This window comes from Ascaphus truei, chromosome 5, assembly GCF_040206685.1.
Source record: "Ascaphus truei isolate aAscTru1 chromosome 5, aAscTru1.hap1, whole genome shotgun sequence".
Lineage (NCBI taxonomy): Eukaryota > Metazoa > Chordata > Amphibia > Anura > Ascaphidae > Ascaphus > Ascaphus truei.
The window spans coordinates 224,305,788-224,330,787 of NC_134487.1; the positions used below are offsets into that span (position 1 = coordinate 224,305,788).

A 25,000-nucleotide genomic window follows, 5' to 3' on the forward strand; every position below is an offset into this window, starting at 1 on the left:
CCCGCCTTTTTCGTCTCCCCTCTCTCCTCTCCCGCTCTCCCTACTTCTCTTTCCTCGCCACTCCTCCCCCTCCCCGCCCCCTCTCTCCCTCCTCCTCCCCTCCCACCTCTTTCTCGCTCCTCCTCCGCCCTCCCTCCTCTTTCTTCTCTCCTCCGCCTCCCCTCCCGTCCTCTTGCCTCGTCCTCCTCCCCCCCTCCCTCCTCGTTTCCTCTCCTCCTCCTCCCCTCCCTCTCCTCTTCCGCTCCCTCCGCCTTCCCGTCCCCTCCTTCCTCTCCCCTCTCCATTCCTTCCTCTCCCCATCCTCTTCCTCTCTCCCTCCCTTTCCTCTCACCCTCCTTCTCTTTCCTCTCCCCTCTCCCCTCCTTCTCTTTCCTCTCCCCTCCCCCCTCTCTCCTCTCCCTCCGTCCTCTCCCCTCTCTCACACGCCTTCTCTTTCCTCTCCCCTCTCCCTCCTTTTTCTCGCCCCTCCCCCTACGTCTCTTTCCTCTCTCCTCCCCTCCTCCTCTTTCCTCTCCTCCTCGCCCTCCCTCCTCTTTCCTCTCCTCCTCCCCTCCCTCCTCTTTCCGTCTCCTCCGCCTCCCGCGCCCTCCTCTTTCTCTCCTCCTCCTCCCTCCCCTCCTCTTTCCTCTCCCCGCTCTCCCCTCCTTCTCTCCTCCCCCTCTCCCTCCCTCCCTCCTCTTTCCTCTCCCCTCTCTCCTTCCTCTGCCCCTATGCTCCTCTCCATCCTTCTCTTTCTTCTCCCCTCTCTCCCTCCTCTTTCCTCTTTCCTCTCCCCTCTCCCTCCTCTCCCTCCTCTTGCCCTCGCCGCCTCTCTCCCTCCTCTCTTCCTCTCCTCCCTCCTTCTCTTTCCTCTCCCCTCTCTCCCTCCTCTTTCCTCTCCCTCCTTCTCTTTCCTCTTCCCCGCTCACTCCTCTTTCCACTCCCCTCTCTCCCGCCTTCTCGTCCTCTCCTCTCCTCTTCCTCTCCCTCTCACCTTCTCCCCCCGCTCTCCTTCCTACTCTTCTCCTCCTCCTCTTCTCCTCCTCTCTCCTCTCTCCACCTCTCCCTCTCCTTCCTCTCATCCCTCTCCCTCCTCTTCCTCTCCTCCTCCCCCTCCTCCTCTTTCCTCTCCCCTCCTCTCTCCTCTCTCCTCCCCCTCTCTCCTCCTCTTCCTCTCCCTCCTTCCCGTTCCTCTCTCCTCTTTCCTCTCCCTCCTCTCTTCCTCTTCCTCTCTCCCCTCCCCGCCTCCTCTTCCTCCTCCCCTCCCTCTTCCTCCCGCCTCCCTCCCCCCGGCCTCTCCCCTCTCCATCCTTCGTCTCCCCTCTCCCTCCTCTTTCCCCTCTCCCTCCTTTTTCTTCTCCCCTCTCTCCTCTCCCCTCTCTCCCTACTTCTCTTTGCCTCTCCACTCTCCCCTCCCCTCTCCCCCTCTCTCCCTCCTCCTCCCCTCCCACCTCTTTCCTCTCTCCTCCTCCCCCCTCCCTCCTCTTTCCTCTCCTCCTCCTCCCCTCCCTCCTCGTTCCTCTCCTCTCCCCCCTCCCTCCTCTTTCTCTCCTCCTCCCCTCCCTCCTCTTTCCTCTCCTCCCTCTTCCCCGCCCCCTCCTTGCCTCTCCCCTCCATCCGGCCTCCCCATCCTCTTTCCTCTCTCCCTCCTCTTTCCTCGCACCCTCCTTCTCTTTCCTCGCCCCTCTCCCCCTCCTTCTCTTTCCTCGCCCCTCCCCCCTCTCTCCTTCCTCTCCCCTCTCTCACACTCCTTCTCTTTCCTCTCCCCTCTCTCCCTCCTTCTCTCCTCCCCCCTCTCTCCCTCATTCTCTTTCCTCTTACCTCTCTCCATCCTTCTCTTTCCTCTTCCCTCTCTCCATCCTTCTTTCCTCTCCCTTCTCTCCATCCTTCTCTTTCCTCTCCCATCTCCCTCCTCTCCCTCCTTCTCTTTCCTCTCCCCTCCCCCTCTCTCTCCTCTCCCCTCCCCCTCTCTCTCCTCTCTCCTCTCTCCCACCTTCTCTCTCCTCTCCTCCCTTCTCTTTCCTCTCCCCTCCTCTTTCCTCTCCCCTCTCTCCCTCCTCTTTCCTCTCCCTCCACCTCTTTCCTCCCCCTCCTCCTCTTTCCTCTCCCCTCTCCCTCCTCCTCTTTCCTCTCCCCTCTCCCTCCTCCTCTTTCCTCTCCCCTCTCCCTCCTCCTCTTTCCTCTCCCATCTCCCTCCTCCTCTTTCCTCTCCCATCTCCCTCCTCCTCTTTCCTCTCCCCTCTCCCTCCTCCTCTTTCCTCTCTTCTCTCCCTCCTCCTCTTTCCTCTCCCTCCTCCTCTTTCCTCTCCCCTCTCCCTCCTCCTCTTTCCTCTCCCCTCTCCCTCCTTCTCTTTCCTTTCCTCCTCCTCCCCTCCCTCCTCTTTCCTCTCCTCCTCCCATCCCTCCTCTTTCCTCTCCTCCTATCCCCTCTTTCCTCACCCCTCTCTCCCTCCTCTTTCCTCTCTCCCTCCTCTTTCCTCTCTCCCTCCTCTTTCCTCTCTCCCTCCTCTTTCCTCTCTCCCTCCTCTTTCCTCTCTCCCTCCTCTTTCCTCTCTCTCCTCTCTCCCTCCTCTCTCCTCTCTCCCTCCTCTCTCTCTCTCCCTCCTCTCTCCCTCCTCTTTCCTCTCTCCCTCCTCTTTCCTCTCTCCCTCCTCTTTCCTCTCTCCCTCCTCTTTCCTCTCTCCCTCCTCTTTCCTCTCTCCCTCCTCTTTCCTCTCTCCCTCCTCTTTCCTCTCTCCCTCCTCTTTCCTCTCTCCCTCCTCCTTCCTCTCTCCCTCCTCCTTCCTCTCCCCTCTCCCCTCTCTCCCTCCTTCTCTTTCCTCTGTCCTCTCTCCCTCCTCTTTCCTCTCTCCCTCCTCTTTCCTCTCTCCCTCCTTCTCCCCTCTCTCCCTCCTCTTTCCTCATTCCTCTCCCCTCTCCCCCTCCTTCCTCTCCCCTCTCCCCCTCCTTCCTCTCCCCTCTCCCCCTCCTTCCTCTCCCCTCTTCCCCTCCGTCTCCTTCCTCTCTTCTCCCCTCCCTCTCTCCTCTCTCCCACTCCTTCTCTTTCCTCTCCACTCTCCCCCTCTCCCCTCTCCCCCTCTCTCTTTCCTCTCCCCTCTCCCCCTCTCTCTTTCCTCTCTCCTCTCTCCCTCCTTCCTCTCGCCTCTCCTCCCCCTCTCTTCCTCTCCCACACACAGTGTCACACACAGTGTCACACACACACACACACACACACAGTGTCATACACACACAGTGTGACACACACACACACACAGTGTCACACACACACACACACACACACAGTGTCACACACACACACACACACACACACACACACACACACAGTGTCACACACACAGTGACACACACACACACACACACACTGTCACACACACACACAGTGTCACACACACACAGTGTCACACACACACGCAGTGTCACACACACGCAGTGTCACACACACACACACAGCGTCACACACACAGCGTCACACACACACACAGCGTCACACACACACACAGCGTCACACACACACAGCGTCACACACACACAGCGTCACACACACACAGCGTCACACACACACACAGTGTCACACACACACACACACACACACACACACACACACACACACACACAGTGTCACACACACACACACACACAGTGTCACACACACAGTGTCACACACACAGTGTCACACACACACACACACACACACACAGTGTCACACACACACACAGCGTCACACACACAGTATCACACACACACTGTCACACACACACAGTGTCACAGTCACACACACAGTGTCACAGTCACACACACAGTGTCACAGTCACACACACAGTGTCAGTCACACACACAGTGTCACAGTCACACACACAGTCTCACAGTCACACACACACACACACACACTGTCACAGTCACGCAAACTCGCGCACTGTCACAGTCACGCAAACTAGCGCACTGTCACAGTCACGAACACTAGCGCACTGTCACAGTCTCGCACACTAGCGCACTGTCACAGTCTCGCACACTCGCGCACTGTCACAGTCTCGCACACTCGCGCACTGTCACAGTCTCGCACACTCGCACACTGTCACAGTCTCGCACACTCGCACACTGTCACAGTCTCGCACACTCGCACACTGTCACAGTCTCGCACACTCGCACACTGTCACAGTCTCGCACACTGTCACAGTCTCGCACACTCGCACACTGTCACAGTCTCGCACACTGTCACAGTCTCGCACACTGTCACAGTCTCGCACACTGTCACAGTCTCGCACACTGTCACAGTCTCGCACACTGTCACAGTCTCGCACACTGTCACAGTCTCGCACACTGTCACAGTCTCGCACACTGTCACAGTCTCGCACACTGTCACAGTCTCGCACACTGTCACAGTCTCGCACACTGTCACAGTCTCGCACACTGTCACAGTCTCGCACACTGTCAGTCTCACACACACACAAGCAAAGTTTGCAGCAAAAGCAGCCTCTCTCCCTCCCTCCAGTAGCTAACATTTAAGGAGAAGGAGAAACCCCAGCATCTCCACCCCTTGTGTTGTGTTTGTTTGTTATCCTTGTCCGCAACTCCGCTCTTGTTTTACCAATTACTGCTGCGACACACTTTATTCGAGCAAATACCCAGTATGTACCTGGCAGATACCTGGAATGCGCCGCTCCTCACCTCTGACAAGCCCCGTTGCATTTGCCTTCCCAGCCTGGGTTCATGCCTGGCTGATGGGCGGCTGATCTGTTAAATGATAATGATTAGGATTTAATAGGCTGCAATGCTTCGCGTGTCTACCAGATGGCATAAATTCATGAATTGTAATGCAGTATATATATATATATATATATATATACTGTGCAGTATTGCAGCCAGCGGGAATAAAATGCTTCAATCCCTGCCTGGAAAATAACGCAATGCACTCGGGCAGAAAACAGTCACAAACCTCAATACACCCGGGTATACCCGAATTCGTGGGACTAGCCGAGCTCGAATAAAGTGTGTCGCCAGTGTAGGTATACTATCAGTGGTTAGGTTCCACTGTTTGGCTGTTTTGTATAATCTGATTATAGGCGCTGTAATCTTTTTATATCTATATATGTGCGGACACGCAATTTTGTGACTACTACCAGCTTCAAATTGCAAGGTCCAACATAACTATCCTCACACTGATGACACCCAAAGGGTGAGCTTCTAGGGATCCATGCTAAAATGGATCCCTAGAAGGGATTTCCTATGTTGTTTGTCTCCTTTATGCTCCCCCTGGATTGTGAGAATACAGTTCAGCTTCTTGGGGTACAGAGTGAAATGGAGAGAAATGCATATACTGTATACACACATACATACATTTTGTCTACAGAAAAAAGAAAAGAAAACCTTGGCTGCATTAAAATTACCACCGTTTTGGAGGATGTTACTTAGATGGTGCTTTTGTTATAACCAGCAAGCACACAGTGTGTTTTCACACCAATAGTCTAGGAAGTAAAGCCAGCACCCCCATTCCTCCCATGTTGGAAAACGAAGTGTAATTTGGTAAAACAGAATAAAATTTTCTGGACAAGGGAGACCTCGATGTAAAAATTATAATTGTTGAAATAGCTTAACAGTGGCAAGAACACTGCTTTTAAAGTGGGTAAATCTGGTCCAAATCCCAGTATAATATTTGTGACCTTGGGCAAGTTACTTTATTGTATCCCCACCAAAAATTAGATTCTCCAAAAAGAGGAGCGAAGAAAAACAATAGCGCAATAATGTTGGAACATATATGTGATGGGATCCTGCTGTGTCTTCTTAAGTATCTACTCACGTTCTTCAATATAAAAAAGGCACATCTCATACAAAGAAAGTGCCCCAAGTTTGAGACATGTTTTCTTCAATATAAAAAGGCACGAGTAGATACTTCAGAAGATACAGCAAGACCCCATCACATATATGTTGCAACGTTATTGCGCTGTTGGGTTTGTTCTTCAATTTTCGGTGACGTCCTACACGCTTCTTCTTTCTGGAGAATATTACATGTGTGAAGGAACTCAGGAGACTGTTCCTTATTCTAAGGTTTGAGTGGAGGATTTTTTATTCCTTACACAAGTGTTTTTATTTTTATACATGTTCTTATTCACTATTACTATAAGTGCACCGAATAGTTAAATATTTCTACAAGTTAAATTTTCATTGCCGCATTGTGTATAATTTTGTCACAGTATTAATGAGTCACTATTATTTAACGGACCTACACTGTGGGAGCACTGGCCAATACATTTTTGGGTGAAACCAAAATTATATTGTAAGCTCTTCGGGGCATTAATTATGCCTTCAAAATTCTATGAATTCTATGAACAGTGCTTTGTACAATGTTAGCACTGTACTAGAATTTTTTCAAATAATAGAACCATCATTTGTTGTAATATTGAAGACAAAATGAATAATACTCGTGACTATATGAGAGTCTATTTTGTAATATCTTACAATAGTTCAAACTCATTTGACGTTCGTTACTAATAAAGAAGGTTGCTACAGTACAAGTCACACTTCTCATGCGAGATAAAGGAGACCTTTATATGTTATGTTTTGAGACAGTGCTTTGCATGTTTGATACTCTAAAATGTATAAAAACCTAAAACTGAATCTTAATTCAGAGATGATGGGCCTTTAAATGTTTTCTAGGTAACAAATAATTTAAAAAGCAGAGTTTAAATTAAAGCAGACATTTTCTGGAACTCCACTAATTTGCACAATTCAAAATAATGTAAAGATTGACAATGCTATTACCTTTCAGTCCATGTTTAAGACAATGCTCCATAATTACAAAGAATTGCTGGAGAGGTGGGTATTCAGAATCCAAACTTCTACCAAGGTTTAAAGATGACTGAATCAATGCTTTTATACTGAGTTTCATCAAATTCATTAAGTTGGCACGTTCATCCATCCTGTCACCTATGGAAGAAACATACAAGAATTGATCTCTAGGCAGTCAACACAATGTTTGGTACATAAGCAACTTATAAAACTATAAAGATACAGTCACTGCTAGGACAAAAGTGAACTACTGAACTATGTTTAATTGGTGAATTAAATATAATGTAATTGTTGAATATAAATATTTCCACAGTAACAAAGTACCTGAGAATATAGTTCCATTTTCACTCCTCACTTTCTCTTTTTTCTTTATTTGTAAATTATGTCACTTTGACAAGTAAAAAAGTGTTACATGAAGGGTTTTTAAATCTTTCAAGAAATTCAATAACCAGGGGTGTGCAAACTTTTTCATTGCACTGCCTGTGACAGGGCTGCTTGACAACTTTTGTGTAAAGTAAAAATGCATATTTGTTATTTTGCAAATCAGTGCACCACTTGTGGCAGTCTTTTCTGTTTTCTTGCCTTTACAGAGCTACAAAGGGATTTGCATAGCCTTTATTTTTTAAATATCAAGTAACACAATACACTACCAAGTATTTTGCGATTGCCGGTACCTTTTTAGGTATTGGAATGGATTTCTTTTCAATGTTTTGAATTTGCCATAATTTTTATTTATTTTTTTAAGATGTTTTAGTGTGCAATATTTGTATGTTTATATACATTAATGTTTGTTTTATCAGCATAGTAGTTTTTCTGGCCATTTAGTGTCCGTTGTGTTGTGGTCTGAAACCAGAAGGGACAGTGGAGGTGTGTTCATCCATTCCCCCTTCCCTGCTTTCTCGACGACATTTCTCCCCGCTAGCACCAGAGGGAGGGAATTCCCTTCGGGACGTCTACTTAACGAGAAGGCTCCTTGTGACCTTGGGCAAGTCACTTTATCTCCCTGTGCCTCAGGCACTAAAAAACAGATTGTAAGCTCCACGGTGCAGGGACTGTGTCTGCAAAATGTCTCTGTAAAGCTCTACGTAAAACTAGTAGCGCTAAACAAGAACAAACAATTATTATATTAATTTTTAACAGACAGTAGTGACCTAGACTATTCAGTCTGACAACGCGCCAGGAGAGGCACCAAACGCATTAGAGTATTTTTCCCTCACCATGATGTTTATGTGCTAAATAAAATAGATTTTTATCCACTACTGCTCAGTACGCCAGCTTTTCTCTGTGTGCTGTGCACCACCATTTTTGTTTGCCTACTTTATCTTACCCAAGCGGCAGGAGCACGCCAACGTAACTCACGGTGAAGGGGTACCCAGGCCATGAAATAAAAGCATTCTGCTCGGCTGGGTTCCCCTGAGTCAGATAAAGTGACTGTAGCGTTTCAGTTCTGCAGACAAGGGCAAGCTGCAGTCCTATTGATTTGTCGAAAATGTGCCCGCTAGGAATAAGGGGCTTCTGTTACTGTTTAAAGAGTTAATTGGATAAGTGTGCCTGTGGTTATGTGGTGGGGCCCGGCATTGCAACCCTGTATCAATGTGTAACTGCAAACAAGCAAGGGAAGCCTTAACCACGAGCTAAATTGGTTAAGTGGTCTGCGGTCATGAAAAGATGCTAGATTGCAACAATGTATAATGTGGTCTCATCATCCTATTAAGGTCAATTGGTGAAGTCCGCCTGCGGTTATCGATTGGGTCCAGGCATTGCAACATTGCATCCCGGCCCCAAACCACAGACCGGGGAAAGTTAAACCACATCACAGCCCACACATAATTAGCTAGCTAATTTTTAATAGGAATGTCCTAGCTCGCTGATTTTTTATATGCAGAGCACTAGGGGATAATCATATAACCAGGTATAGTTATGATACTCTAACAGTTATTTAAAGTCATAAATGAGAAGTAGCTCTGATTTTAGTATTTTAAAGTTATAGGAACCGGGACATTTACATTTCAGCCAGACAGGACAGCGGATACATTAGGAATTCACTATTGTCATTTATGATCAGCCATTCCAGGGGTGAGTCATGCATAACGTAAGTCCGGACTTCTGAGACTCCCTGTGGAGATGACTCCAGAGTGTCTACGAAAGTCCGGGGCTTCAAAAAGGTACCGACCTGGTGAAAGTGCTAAATACAATGAAGTGTATATAAACAGATTGCTTAGCAAATGTCCGGGGATCCTGGAGGAAGGTAGACATTCTGCCGCCGTGCAAGGGGGCTTGGTCAGATATGTTAAGCGGGTTGTGCGAGGTTAGCGCATGACCCTTGGCATACCGTGAAGCCCTTTACCCGGCTGCAGTAACTGTTAGCAATCTTGCCATAGGGTGGGAATTTGCTTCCCACGCCAAGATTGGCTGTGTATTACCCAAATAGGCTTGGGAGGGTTTTATAAGCCCGTGCAGGTGACGAACTAATATTGCTGAAATGAAGAAACCGTTGATATGTTACTGAAATGGACTGGGGGGGTCTCTGGAGAAGGATTGAAAGTGATGTTCCGTTTCCATTTTGTAAAATCTGTTGTCTTCAGTTTCCATTTTGTGTGAAGGAATGTGTATGTGGTGTGTAGATGGGAGGTTTCACTTCTAGTAATTTAAACCATGTGGCCAATCCCAAATTCCTGCTATAGAATACTTCTCAAAAAATCTTCCAATTTAAACACTACAGGCATACCCCGCATTAACGTACGCAATGGGACCGGAGCATGTATGTAAAGCGAAAATGTACTTAAAGTGAAGCACTACTTTTTTCCTACTTATCGATGCATGAACTGTACAGCAATCGTCATATACGTGCATAACTGATGTAAATAACACATGTGTAAAAGGCTCTATAGTCTCCCCGCTTGCGCACAGCTTCGGTACAGGTAGGGAGCCGGTATTGCTGTTCAGGACGTGCTGACAGGCACATGCGTGAGCTGCCGTTTTCCTATTGAGCGATATGTACTTACTCGCGAGTGTACTTAAAGTGAGTGTCCTTAAACCGCGGTATGCCTGTATTCTTTCTTTCTTTGCCTTATATCATATATAATATTAGCCGTATTGTCAGCTACATGGGTACAACATTCTTCTCCACCACTACACCAACATTTCTGCTCTTATAGTTACATTACAGGCATACCCCGGTTTAAGGACACTCACGAGTAAGGACATATCGCCCAATAGGCAAACGGCAGCTCGCGCATGCGCCTGTCAGCACGTCCTGAACAGCAATACCGGCTCCCTACATGTACAGAAGCTGTGCACAAGCGGGGAGACTATAGAGCCTGTTACAAATGGATTATTTACATCAGTTAAGCACGTATATGACGATTGTGGTATAGTACATGCATCAATAAGTGGAATAAAGGTAGTGCTTCACTTTAAGTATATTTTCGCTTTACATACATGCTCCGGTCCCATTGCGTATGTTAATGCGGGGTATGCCTGTACTTACTTTAAAACTAATTGAAAACAATTTTAGAATCCTAGCAAATTCCTATCTCACAGACATGTACCCTTCTGTGTAAATTCCTGTGAAAACGGTGGGGCCTAGGGCTGCAGCTGTGGGCTACAGACATGAGAGCTGTTTTGATTTTTAGGTTCAGTCTCTCATTTTCCTTGCAATTAATATAACGTGGAGTTATTTTTTCTTCCCCAGCACCCTCCTTTTCCGCAATAGCATTCTTTTGACCCATTTTAACTTTTACACATAGAACTTTTGTCCACACAGAGAATTGATTTCACACAGTATTTCTCACTCAGAGAATTTTCTCCACACAGATTGTAACAACTGCAGATTTTGAAGTTACTCTCATCAAGACACCCCCTAAGTATCACACAGACCACTAAGTATCACACAGTATCAATTGATTCTTACAGAGGCGGCACATCTTATTCTAACATTTCCCGCACGGCAGGATGTGTGCGGGCAACATGGTGACGCGGCCTGTCCGCGCGTCACTGTGACGTCACTGTCACGTGCGCGCCCGGCTTCCCCGGCTTCCCCGACACCCCTGAAGTTTGAAGTGAGGTAAGCGGGGGTACGGGGAAACAGAAGGGGCGCAGGAGCAGCCAGGGGGTCGGGAAGGGGGCACAAAAATGCGCGCGAGTGGAGGGGGTGCACGGAAGAGATGCGGCTGGCTCCCGGTCTAGTTTCAGCGCCAGCCGGAGTAAGCCCCGGTCAACCGGCGGCTTTTGTAAGAATAAGCTGTGCCGGGACAGTACATTAACCTACTTAGAATTTCTATAATGTCACCCAGACTAACCTTCAGAAACATGGCCTCATATGAAACACCCAACTCCTTAAACGAAAGGCCTGAATAGAGGCCAGTTCTAACCAGGTTTAATGAGCTATAACATGATTGGTTTAAGAATTAAGCAGTGGTTAGTATAATCTGCCTAGTAACACATTTTGAACAAAGGAAATTAAATGTATAAAGAGGCTGCTTGGACACTCCCTGGCAGAGAGAGTCTTGTAGACTTTTGAATGAGTATGATCATACATTGCAATAAACTACTTATTATCAAATGAACCCGTTTGTCAATTTGGAACATTGACACAGGCTATCGGGTGAGTGTTAACTGTGATCCATCTGAAGGTATAGCGTGCGGTACAGAGACAATTCCATCGCAACCAAGGAATGTACCCCACTACGAAAGTTCGTTAGAACTAAGGACTTGTGAACGAATTCTGCAAGGGCAGAACAAAGATATTTCTTTTGGCGTAGATACGGGGGCTGCAAGCGGCGCCCCTATCCAAAGACTGTTTCGCGTCTCTTGTTTGCTTTATCAGTTCATAGCGTTTCCTTTTGGCCTTGCCACTTCCCCAAGCACCTTCACAAGATGCTTGGGGAAGTGGCAAGTATGGAAGGAAGGTATCCAAATATGTGCTAAGTGAAGGTGAAAAAGACGGCGCTAACTCTATTAGTGTACACTTGTGTTATACAGTGATTAATAATTATAATCAATTGATTAATAAACAATAGTGACGTGATAAAACAACGTGCAAACAATGGTAAGTTCAAACCCCCTGCTCAAACCCAGCTGGTAGGGACTGGTTCCACTAGTCCCACAAATCGTCACTCTCCAGTTGCAATCCAGGGGGAGAACAATTGTCAATGCGAATTTGAATACAAAGTCAACCCCTTATAAATGTAAATGTGAATTCTTATGAAAAATCAATTTATATACATAACGGAGCTCTCCCACATTTTTTATCCACCCCACATTGAATAATGTGCGGTAAAATATTTTTCAGAATATTTTCTAGTTTGAAAAACTCATTTTAGTGCCCCTGCTGGGTCCAAACAGGACATTTTTTTTTTTCCCCCATAGCATTCAACCCGTTCGCATTAACCCGTTCCTATCCTCATCCTTGTCCAATCCTACACCTCGTTCCCACATATTCACATTGCGGGTAAATTAACCCAGTGTGTCACCCCTGAAGTATTTGTAAAACAGAAATACCTGAATATATTTGAAATTTATTCAATAATGTAAAAGAAGCCACAATCTTATCCCTCAACCTTGCATAATTATATTTGCCACATCAGGTTAATTGTAACACCACGTTGAAAAGATAGAGAATCCAATTCCCATTTAAACAAGTGCTCCCTCATGCATATGGATGCCGAGATAGTAATCAGTGCAGACCATTTTATATACAAGTGTTCTGGATTAAATGCCAATCATGCAGGGTATATATAGATACTAAAGAGGAGAGGGCGGTACACTCCTGAGGAAGCCACGCACCTATTGGCGAAACGCGTAGAGTGGTAGTCGCCCTGAGATGAGAGAATCTGTAGCAGAGCCTGCAGACCCACGACCGGAAGTGACGTATCGCGACCAACCGGAAGTGACGTATCGGAGCCTGCCGGGCAGGACAGTGCACTCGAGAGGGAGCTCCAGGCAGAGACCCAAACAGCGTCCTGCAATACCAACGAATCGGACGGGAACAACATACCCCAGAGGGAGCCCACGAGGGGGAGAGTCCCAGAGAGCGGTGTCCCACGCAGAGTCCACACCGGAGGTGGTCGGTGAGCCTGAAGTTAACAGCTTTCTCTCCTTGATCACATTGAATGTGATACACGCATGAAATACTTGTTTTTATTGTAAGTGTTCATTTTTAACCCTATAAAGTCGAGTTTTTTTATAGTACTGGTCTGCACTATGGTTATCTTTTCTTTTACATACACATTGCTGCTGAGCTGAGATTTGGAGTCCCCACATCTCTGGTTGAGAAACCCTCCTTGCTGAGACCATTGTGTCAAACCGCTTGTTTTTGACTTACATCTTGTAAGTAGGCAACACATATGAGCCAAGATTCACCATAGATTTTATATACAAGTTATAAAACTGTCTGCACTTAGATTGTTTTTTGTTCTATTTCCCTTTATGCTCCCCCAGGATTGCAACTGGAGGTATCCAAATATACCATTATTTGGATGACATTTTAAGAAAGGAACAAGACAAGTCTTACTCCAACATTTGACAAGCGTGCTGGATTTCTTGACAATACTTGGGTAGTTAGTGAACTTTGAAAAAAATTCAAATTTTCCCAATGCAAAACTTCACATATTTGGGAGTACAATTTGATACTCGAAATATCAGAACAACCAGGTCCACCAATCAGCTGTCAGCAAGTCAATGTAGGAGTATCATTGGTACGCTCTTGGCCACTATTCAAGTGGTAAAATGGGCAAGATGGCACAAGGGTGTCAAGGGGAGACTCCTGGAGCGGGTAGGACCTCAGTGGCTGGAACAGCGGGGAGCAGTCAAGAACTGTTGGGGTCACAAGCAGGATTCGGTGGCAGGCAGCAAGCGGGATCGTCGGGGTCCAGGCAGGGGTCGGCAACAGGAAATCAGGAGCAAGGCAGAGGAGCAAGTACTGAGACTAGGGAGCAGGGACTGAGACCAGGGAACAAACCAGATCATAGACAAGGGCCTTTAATTAATACCGGACACAATACAGAACAGGAACATAAGCAAAAACATGGGCATGGGAGTCTGGACACAAAGGCAAGGGAGAAACAGGAAACTATAAGGACAGAGGACAGGAGCACCAAGAGGAGACAGACAGACAGAGAACCCCCAGAGCAGACAGAAAACAGCAACACACTGACGGACAGAGAAAGGGAGATTTAGGACACTGTCAGGGCTATTCCTGAAATTACTCCCCCCCTCGAGCGTTCTCTGAATGATCCTCCAGGCTCTTCCCAGAGGCCTTGATGAAAGGCAGACTCAGGGTGACTCACCTCTCGTGGTATGTCGAGCAAAATACTTGTCACCAGTGTGACGTGCAGGAACCAGTAACCGGTACATCAGGCGTTACAAGGAACTTCCTGACGGTGCGTTTAACTTAAATGCATGGACATCAGGAACATGGGCATCAGGAACGGGTGCCCAGGCTCTCCATATGAGTCACGTAGAGTAAATTAGTGATATGCGCTCCAACATTTAAATCCTTACCTCCGTTTTTCTAAATACTGCACCGACACACTTTATTCGAGCAAATACCCAGTATGTACCTGGCAGATACCTGGAATGCGCCGCTCCTCACCTCTGACAAGCCCCGTTGCGTTTGCCTTCCCAGCCTGGGTTCATGCCTGGCTGATGGGCGGCTGATCTGTTAAATGATAATGATTAGGATTTAATAGGCTGCAATGCTTCGCGTGTCTACCAGATGGCATAAATTCATGAATTGTAATGCAGTATATATATATATACTGTGCAGTATTGCAGCCAGCGGGAATAAAATGCTTCAATCCCTGCCTGGAAAATAACCCAATGCACTCGGGCAGAAAACAGTCACAAACCTCAATACACCCGGGTATACCCGAATTCGTGGGACTAGCCGAGCTCGAATAAAGTGTGTCGCCAGTGTATGGATCAATAAAAGAATATATTTTTTATCAGTTTTTTGGTGTGGGAACCACTCTATTTGTGGCTGTGCGTTGGAGTGTTTTTTCCTCTGGATTCTCCATATGAGTCAGTGGGAACATTGAGTTAACTCTCCGAGGTCTCTTTTTGTGACCAAAATAGTTTTGGCATCTCCTTCTCCAACTTCATTGTGGCGAGAACGGAGGTGATCAGGCCTGAATAAAGGTGTTATACCCGGCTGGTCATCCTCCCCTTGCATTGGGAATGAAGAGGTTAAACGTATTTGCCATGCATTGCTGTGTTTGCCCTGTCCCAGCCGTTTTTACCCCCATTTGCAGGCCATTCCCTGCCTGCTGTAGTAAAAGAAAATGTATTGCCTGCTATATTCTGTGGAGACACAAGATGGGAGTAGTGAGCACCACAGTAAGCATTGATTGAATACGCGTGGCTGCGGTTAAGCCGTCTATGTAAACGCATGGGAATCCATTTACTATTGGTTTAACCTGTAAGCACAAGTCAATTGGATAAGTGGTTTGCGGTTAGCTGTACCGATAGAAAGCAAACCGAGGAACGGATACATTCTAACTTGAAAGACGGTCAGTCAATTGACTTGGGAACTGTGTCAAATGACGTGAGAATTCATGAACTTGGTTTCCCGAAGCCGGCATTTCAATTAGGAAGGCTAACTCGAGAACGGAGGCACCCAGCATCCTGGTTTTTGGGGTGCATATGTAATAAAACACATGACTTTACATGAAAAAATTAGAGTGAAAATACACCCAGAACATTACGTTTAATAAAGTGTGTAAATTGTGTGTTTTAACTGTATGGGCAGGACTTGTTCCAATAAGCCCGGGAAGAATTCCTCTGACCTGAAGATAGGGTGGGGGGGAATGAGCTGCGGGTATTTTATTCCTGACAATTCAAAGGGATTCCGCTGACCAGGTGCCCATCAGTCTAGAGAAGTGACAAGGATGAAAGACCCCAGAGCAACCTAATGTATACATGGCCGGATGCCTGAGATGTCGTAGATCCTGGGCCATGGACACCTTCGCGCCAAACCTCAGACTAAGAAGCGCCAGAAAGAGGGTGTACATCAGGTATGCTAAGTTGCCCGGGTGTCAAGCCGACACATGCGCTTTGCAAACAAGGAAGCCTTTTTGCCCTGTTTTGCAAACTGCGGGCAACGTGTCTATTGGTGGGTTAAATTTTTTCAGAATGGGGATTGGGTGCTCATGTTAAAGGTAGGCAAGAATTGTCTATAACTGTGCCGACCGAGCGGCCCCCAGTGTGTTCGTGATTCTTGATCCATGATGTGAATACGCAAGACTTTGTTCCACCACAGCGACAGCCGGTCCCGGAGAGAAGGGGTTAATAACACCGTAACTAAGGATTTACCCCAAACTTCGGAATTCGTTAGCCCTAGTAACTCTTGAACGAATTCTAACGAATCTCTACGAAATTCTTTGAGGTGGCTGTGTTATTAGGTCGGCAAGTTGCGATCTAGCCACGGGACCTTTAAACCAAGATTGCATTTCTTGCTCTTGCATGCAAAGGACAATTTATTTAGTTCCCTTATCCCTGTAAGTGTTGTTTTAAGTGTATTCTGCAGATGTCGTGTGTTTGTTTATTAAGGAAATAAATCACAATTTATTTTGCAACTTATTCTGTTCAATCGAGTACTCAGAAATATAAATGTGTTGATAAAGTTGGTGTCCATCGTGACATTCATCTTTTCAGACTCCAATTTAGCACTAAATGTCTGTTCCTTGTAACCTTTGCTCAAGTCAAGCAAAGCCTCTGCCTGCTTGCTTTTGAATTCTGCCTGATGTCCAGAATCTGTTTCTACTGTCCCAGTCTCCTGCCGTTTTGTGGAATCACTTAATGAGCATTTAAGACCAGCTATTTCAGTTATTAGCTCTTGATCCTGTCCTTCTGCTTTTCCTTTCCCACTCAATGCAGTTGCCAGTGCAGCTTACTTAGGAGTTAAATCACGATTCCACATCTCCCAGCTGACTCAGAGCAAAGTTTAAATCGGTTTCCTTTTCTTTATTTTTGACCTGCAGCTGCCGGTACTCCTCCTGGACCTTATCCAGCTCCAGCAGGGCCTTCTCAAGGACTGTGTGGTCAAGCAATTTGCAGGCATCAGCCAATTTTACCTCCTAGTTCAGTGTCAGGCCGGCCACTTGACGGATGGACACATCCTCTATCTTCCTTTTTGGCGAGCTGTATTTTGAGCTCAGCGATCTGCGCCTGCAGCGCTGTGAGTTTCTGGGATGTGAGTTCAGCTGCCAGCTTTAGGTCTTCCACTTACAGGCTCAGCTGCAAGTTCCACTCCACAGCGAGAGACCCCTGTTTAAGTGCATCCTACAATTCTCCTCTCAGGGCTCACTAAAGCCTGATAAAGTTGCACTCAAAAAGTCTATACACCATAAGTAAGGTATTAATATCGTATTCTCTTCTGTCGATACATATAACCCAAATATTGGGTCAAGGGACCACCTATTGATGAACTACTAACAATCAAATATTAAAATAAAAAAAATAATAAAAATGTATTGAAATCTATTGAGCGACGAAAGACGTGAACAATATTATTTACAGTGTATAATTTAAAATCCCCAGTGGAAGAGACGGCATAAAGGATATAAGTAATGTACGGCACCTGGCCCTGATAGCATACATCCAAGAGTTCTCAAGGAGTTAAGCTCAGTAATAGCCAAACCATTATATTTAATATTCAAGGACTCCATTTCCACAGGCTCAGTACTACAAGATTGGCGTAAAACAGATGTGGTGCCTACATTTAAAAAGGGAGCTAGATCACAACTGGGGAATTACAGACCTGTAAGCCTGACTTCAATAGTGGGGAAACTACTTGAAGGTTTAATACGGGATAATATTCAGGAATACCTAATGGAAAACAAAATTATTAGTAATAGTCAGCATGGATTTATGAAGGATAGATCATGCCAAACTAACCTCATTGTTTCTTTGAGGAGGTAAGTAGGAATTTTGACCAGGGTAATGCAGTTGATGTGGTCTACTTGAAAAGGCTTTTGATACGGTTTCACACGAGGTTGGTGTACACAATAAAGAAAATTGGACTCGGTAATAATATATGCACCTGGATTGAAAACTGGTTAAAGGACAGACAACAGAGGGTTGTCATAAATGGAACTTTTTCAGGTTGGGCTAAAGTCGTGAGTGGAGTACCTCAGGGATCGGTACTGGGACCCCTGCTTTTTAACTTGTTTATTAATGGCCTTGAGGTTGGCATCGAGAGCAAAGTCTCCATCTTTGCTGATGATACTAAATTGTGTAAGGTAATAGAATCAGAGCACAATGTAATTTCTCTTCAGAAGGATTTGGAGAGACTGTAAACATGGGCAGGTAAATAGCAGATGAGGTTTAATGCAGATAAATGTAAGGTTATGCATTTGGGATGCAAGAATAAAAAGGCGAATTACAAATTAAATGGGGATAAATTGGGGTAATCCTTGATGGAGAAGGATTTAGGAGTGCTTGTAGACAGCAGGCTTAGCAATAGTGTCCAAAGTCATGCAGTAGCTGCAAAGGCAAACAAGATCTTATCTTGCATCAAACGGGCAATAGATGGAAGGGAAGTAAACATAATTATGCCCCTTTACAAAGCATTAGTAAGCCACACCTTGAATATGGAGTACAATTTTGGGCATCAATCCTAAGAAAAGACATTATGGAACTATAGAGAGTGCAGAGAAGAGCCACCAAATTAATAAAGGGGATGGACAATCTAACTTATGAGGAGAGGCTAGCTAAATTAGATTTAATTACATTAGAAAAGAGGTGTCTACGAGGGGATATAATAACTATATACAAATATATACAAAAATATTCGTGGACAATACAAGGAGCTTTCAAAAGAACTATTCATCCCAAGGGCAGTACTAAGGACTCGGGGTCATCCCTTAAGGTTGGAGGAAAGGCGATTTCACCAGCAACAAAGGAAAGGGTTCTTTACAGTAAGGGCAGTTAAAATGTGGAATTCATTACCCATGGAGACTGTGATGGCAGATACAATAGAGTTGTTCAAAAAAAGGTTGGACATCTTTTTAGATAGGAAAGGTATACAGGGATATACCTGTTATGCTTTGCTCACCACAAACTAGACGAGACCCCTGTGCTGAGATGGGAATAGGCAAACACCAGCCACAGACACGGGGACCCCGTCCGGAATGAAGGATGGTCTTGCTGGCCGAGTCTAGGACAGGAGAGATCAGAATAAACGTATACTTGCTGGGTCCGATGCAGGAGAGGTCCAGAGCGTGGAAGGTACTATTGCCAAGATCAGTACTGGAGAAGAGCGGATCGTCGAAGTTCAAAGCCAGGGTCAGGGTACGAGAGGTGTGGAGAGCCAGGTGAAGCCGAGATCAGTATTCCACAGAGCGAAGGCTCCAAGGGCATGCTGGGTCGGTGACGAGAGATCAGAAATAGGAACAAGGTAACAGGACGAGAACAAGGCAGGTTAAGCAGAGGCAAACACAGGGTAACGTGAGTCTATCTAAACAAAACAATGTTCATGGCGCAGTGTTAGTTAGCACTGAAAAACACATAATACTGCAACTCCAAGTAGAAGATTCTCCAGGTCAGCAGACTCTTTGTAGACCCTCATATGAAGAAACACAAATGCAAGGATATAGTGCATTAACATTTACTTTAAGATGACAAACAACACAGAGGGGATGGTAACACACTCACACTCTCCCCGCTGGTAAGTAAACAAGAAGTGACTTCGGTCGCACTTCAACCCTTCTCCTTAGATAACAGCACCCGATGTGACTGCTCCCCTTCTCAGTCAGGAACAGACCGCGATTGCCTCTGCCAGTGTCTCTCACCCGCAGTGGGGGCACTCCGCTGCGTCGCGGCCATCTCAGAAGTCTCCTTCCAATCAGGGCTTCTCAGGAGATTGGGTTCAATGGCCTCAAAGCATCAAAAAAGGCCCAACATGTTTCGTCCCACCGGACTTCCTCTGGGGTCAAGAATAATGCTAATACACAGGCACCTCCCTACTTGAATGCTGTGAGGATTCTGGAGTCACATCGCTCACGGCGTGCTCCTCACTTACCTGCAGCTCCGTCTGGGTCTCCCGCGGCTCACATGGACTCCGGAAGCAAGCCGCCGATCTCCATTGCTCCTATGCGCGCGCACGTCTGCTTCCCTCTTCTGCCCTCGGATCAGGGCGTGGGTCCGCGCACACAGCCACTGGTGCTGCTACACGGAGGCGCGGCCACACAGAGGCGCACCCGCCTCTTAAAGGCACAGCACCCCAAACTATTGCTACGTTTAAATGCAGTCAGACTACTGGACTTTATGGCTCCTCCCCTGGGACTCATTCTGGACCTATCCCTGCTGTAGCCTGGCCCTTCCACACACCTCCACCTTGCTGCTCTGCTATTGGACCCTCTCTCCTATATATACCTTGCAGAGTCACTAACTCATTGGCTGAGCATAGAACCAGTTGTTCTCATCACTCTCTGCCTCCCTAGTTCTATTTTGCAGAATTCCTCGTGAACCGAACCGGCTTCTGCTACATCTTCCTGTACCTCTGGCATCCCGAACTCGGCATACGGCTACACGACTCTCCGCACCTCTGGCATCCCGATCCTGGCTTACGGTAAACAACAACGTCCCTCTCTCTAACCCTGGACTTGGCAAACGGCCTCCACTACCAACCGTACCTCTCCTACCCCGATCCGGAATCCCAGACCAATCTACTCTCAAGACGTGCCCTCGTGGCTGTGGGTGGCGTTCTAACCTTTCCCACCTCAGCAACGCGGTCCCGTCTCGTTTGTGGTGAGCACATCCTTACATTATGCTCAGCCCTACAAACATGGACCCCGCTGAGGTGGAGCGCACTTTAAATGCCCATACTGCTCTTTTTACCCGACTAGAGGCTTATCTGGACCAAGCAGATAGATGGACGGATACGTTGCAGCAAAACGTCCATGCCCTTACTCTTCAAGTTCGAGCCCTCACTCGGCAACCTCCACCCGTGGCACCCTCTGCACCGGCTAATCCTTTTCCGACACCTCCGTTCGCTCCGGAACCACGTATTCCGCCTCCCAAACACTATGCGGGGGATCCCCAAGGATGCCGGGGTTTCATTAACCAATGTCTCGTCCAATTTCGTCTCTCTCCCTCTCGCTTTGTGTCTTCTGTCTCCAGGGTTGGCTACATCTACTCCCTTCTCACCGACCAGGCACTGGCATGGGCCTCTCCCATCTGGGAACAACAGGGTGCTCTCACACAGGACATCGATCTCTTCGTCGAGGAATTCCGAAGAGTCTTCGATACCCCAGCACGGAAGTTAACGGCAGCTTCTGCTCTCCACCACATAACCCAGGGAGATCGTTCTGTTGCCGTGTATGCTGTGGAGTTCCGCACTCTTGCTGCTGAGACGGGTTGGAATAATGAAGCTCTATCTTCTGCGTTCTGGCAAGGTCTGTCTGAAACCCTAAAGGATGAGCTCGCCGCGCGAGATCGTCCCACTAACCTAGAGGAGTTAATCGCTTTGGCTGTTCGTGTGGATCAGTGCCTACTGGAGCGGAAATACGAACGTTCTCATTACCGTCAACGGGTTTCAAGAAGTCTTGCTACCTCCTTCGTGGCTCCGTCACCTTCTTCCGGGGACATTCCAGAACCAATGCAGTTGGGAGGCAACAGGCTGTCTCCTGCTGAGAAACAACGTCGGCGCAAGGCCGGACTTTGCATGTACTGTGGCAATTCCAGTCACGCTTTACCCCAGTGTCCTCACAAACCGGGAAACGCCAGCTCCCAATGAGATCCCGGAGAGTTTCGTTGGGAATACTGACATTTTCTCCCATCGTCAAAGACGTCCTTCCCACCAGGATAACCTTGCCTATAACACTGTCTGGAGAGGGGTTTCACACCCGGGCACGGGCGTTCATTGATTCCGGTTCTGCAGGTAATTTCATTGATGAGACTTTTGCTAGACAGAACAATATCCCATTTATCAACAGGAGGACACCTGTAGGCCTGGAGGCCATTGACGGTCGACCTCTAAAGCCGGTATTTATCACGCTACAGACGGTGCCTCTTCTACTGCAGTTCGTCGACGTCCATACAGAGATCATTACCCTCGATGTAATCCACACTCCCTCTGCTGAGTTGATTTTGGGTCTTCCTTGGCTTCAACTTCATAATCCTCGCATCGACTGGACGGATCGGGAACCCGTTCAGTGGGCTCCTTCTTGTGCCAAGACATGTACCAGGGTTTTCCAGAGGATTGGTGGAGTGTCTACCATATCAGAGAAGATCAACTCCTAACAAGTACTGTTACGTCTTCGGGAGAATCATCTCTTTGCGAAATTGGAGAAATGTCAGTTCCACCTCAAATCAGTGGCGTTTTTGGGTTACGTTATCTCGGACTCCGGTTTCGATATGGATCCAGAAAAACTTAAGGCTATTTTGGATTGGCCTCGTCCGACCACTCTCAAAGCCGTACAACGCTTTTTAGGTTTTGCAAACTATTATCGACGTTTCATCCGCAATTTTTCTTCTACCGTATCTCCCATAACTGCCCTCACTAAGAAGGGTGCAGATCCTTCATCATGGTCGGAGACCGCCATAGGGGCGTTTGATATGCTAAAGAAGGCTTTTGTGTCTGCTCCCATCCTCACCCACCCAGATCCTAAACTCCCTTTTACCTTGGAGGTAGATGCATCGGACATCGGGGCTGGGGCTGTCTTGTCCCAGAGAACATCTCCTTTAGCCAAACTGCACCCATGTGCATTTTTTTCGAAGAAATTTTCGTCCGCAGAACGGAATTATGATGTCGGGAATAGGGAGCTTTTGGCGATCAAATTGGCTTTAGAAGAGTGGAGACACTTCTTAGAGGGTACTGAGACACCCATTACCATTCTTACGGACCATAAGAACCTCCTCTACCTAGAAGGGGCACGTCATTTGAATGCTCGACAAGCCCGCTGGGCTTTGTTTTTTTCACGATTTAATTTTCTCATCTCCTTCATTCCTGGCTCCAGGAATCTAAAGGCGGACGCCCTATCTCGACAGTTCCTTGCGGAGGACAGGTCTGAGGAGCAGCTTGAGTCTATTATCCCCTCTAGTTGTATCCTGTCCGCTAACTCCTTTGATATCATGGGCAAGATTCAATCCGAACAGTCACAGACTCCTGGGGGACTCAAGGTTCCGGAGGGAAGACTCTACACGGCACCCCAACACCGCAAAAAGGTTCACGAGTGGTGTCATTCCTCTAAATCGGCAGGACACCCAGGGATACGGAAGACCAACGACCTGGTTCAACGTACCTTCTGGTGGCCAGAGAGGGCTAAAGACGTGGAGGAGTTTGTCAAAGCATGTAGCATTTGCGCTCGCAACAAGGTACCTCGAGTCAGACCTGCTGGGCTTCTTCTTCCTTTACCCATTCCAGACCGTCCCTGGAATCATATTTCTATGGACTTCATTGTAGAGCTTCCAGACTCCAAAGGAAAGAATACGATTCTGGTGGTCATCGATCGTTTTTCCAAACAGACGCACCTTGTTCCTTTGAGGGGTCTTCCGAATTCCTCCAGGCTGGCAGATGTCTTCATCCAGGAGATTTTTCGTCTTCACGGAGTACCTTCTACCATTGTCTCTGATCGTGGGTCTCAATTCGTGTCAAGATTTTGGCGTGCCTTTTCCCAAAAATTGGGGATTTCACTTCAGTTCTCCACAGGATACAATCCACAGACCAATGGGCAAACGGAGAGGGCCAACCAAAACCTGGAACAGTACCTTCGATGTTTTATAACTGATACGCAGGAGGACTGGGTGGATCTGCTTCCTTGGGCTGAGTTTGCTCTGAACTCTCTTCGCAATGACTCTACCCAAGAATCTCCATTCTTTATAAATTATGGATTTCATCATTCCCGGTCACCCTTCTCTTCGCTATCCTCAGGGGTACCAGCAGTGGACAAGCACGTCTCCCGCCTGAAGGTCTTATGGTCCAAGATTCAGGAGAACTTAAGGGTAGCTACAGGGAGACAGAAACTCCAGGCAGATCGCCTTCGACGCCAAGTGCCGGAGTTCGCCCCAGGAGACAGGGTGTGGCTTTCGTCTAGGAATATCCGACTGAAGGTTCCCACCATGAAGCTTGCTCCCAAGTTCCTCGGTCCCTTTCCCGTGGTTAGGAGGATTAATCCTGTGGCTTACGAGCTACGCCTTCCACCTTCTATGAAGATACCTTCGGTCTTCCACGTGTCCTTACTTAAACCAGTGTTTCGGAGTCCTCGCTTTTCCAAGAATACTTCTTCTCCACGTCCGATTATGATTCAGGGTCAACAGGAGTACGAGGTCCAGTTTGTCCTGGATTCGAGAATTTCCAGAGGAGGAGTACAATACCTGGACCACTGGAGGGGGTTCGGACCAGAGGAACGTTCTTGGATTCCTCATCAGGATCTTCACGCACCTTGGCTTCTCCAGGCTTTTCATCATAGAAATCCCTCCAAGCCTTATCATGGTCGCCCGGAGGTCACCCCTGAAGTGGGGGGGGGTACTGTGAGGATTCTGGAGTCACGTCGCTCACGGCGTGCTCCTCACTTACCTGCAGCTCCGTCTGAGTCTCCCGCAGCTCACATGGACTCCGGAAGCAAGCCTCCGATCTCAATTGCTCCTATGCGCACGCGCGCACGTCTGCTTCCCTCTTCTGCCCTCGGATCAGGGCGTGGGTCCGCGCACGCAGCCACTGGCGCTGCTACACGGAAGCACGGCCACACAGAGGCGCACCCACCTCTTAAAGGCACAGCACCCCAAACTATTGCTACGATTAAATGCAGTCAGACTACTGGGCTTTATGGCTCCTCCCCTGGGACTCATTCTGGACCTATCCCTGCTGTAGCCTGGCCCTTCCACACACCTCCACCTTGCTGCACTGCTATTGGACCCTCTCTCCTATATATACCTTGCAGAGTCACTAACTCATTGGCTGAGCATAGAACCAGTTGTTCTCATCACTCTCTGCCTCTCTAGTTCTATTTTGCAGAATTCCTCGTGAACCGAACCGGCTTCCGCTACGTCTTCCTGTATCTCTGGCATCCCGAACTCGGCATACGGCTACACGACTCTCCGCACCTCTGGCATCCCGATCCTGGCTTACGGTAAACGACAACGTCCCTCTCTCTAACCCTGGACTTGGCAAACGGCCTCCACTACCAACCGTACCTCTCCTACCCCGATCCGGAATCCCAGACCAATCTACTCTCAAGACGTGCCCTCGTGGCTGTGGGTGGCGTTCTAACCTTTCCCACCTCAGCACCGCGGTCCC

General features: G+C 47.6%; 1 protein-coding gene across 1 annotated transcript in view; it reads right to left on the reverse strand.

The window, feature by feature from the left end:
* The window catches only part of LOC142495763 (RUN and FYVE domain-containing protein 1-like), a 597,647-nt gene that overhangs the window by 556,346 nt on the left and 16,301 nt on the right, over nt 1-25,000 (reverse strand). The window contains 1 exon segment of the mRNA XM_075601692.1: nt 6,736-6,900. Coding sequence (XP_075457807.1) covers nt 6,736-6,892 — 157 coding nt within the window. The 5' untranslated portion in view covers nt 6,893-6,900.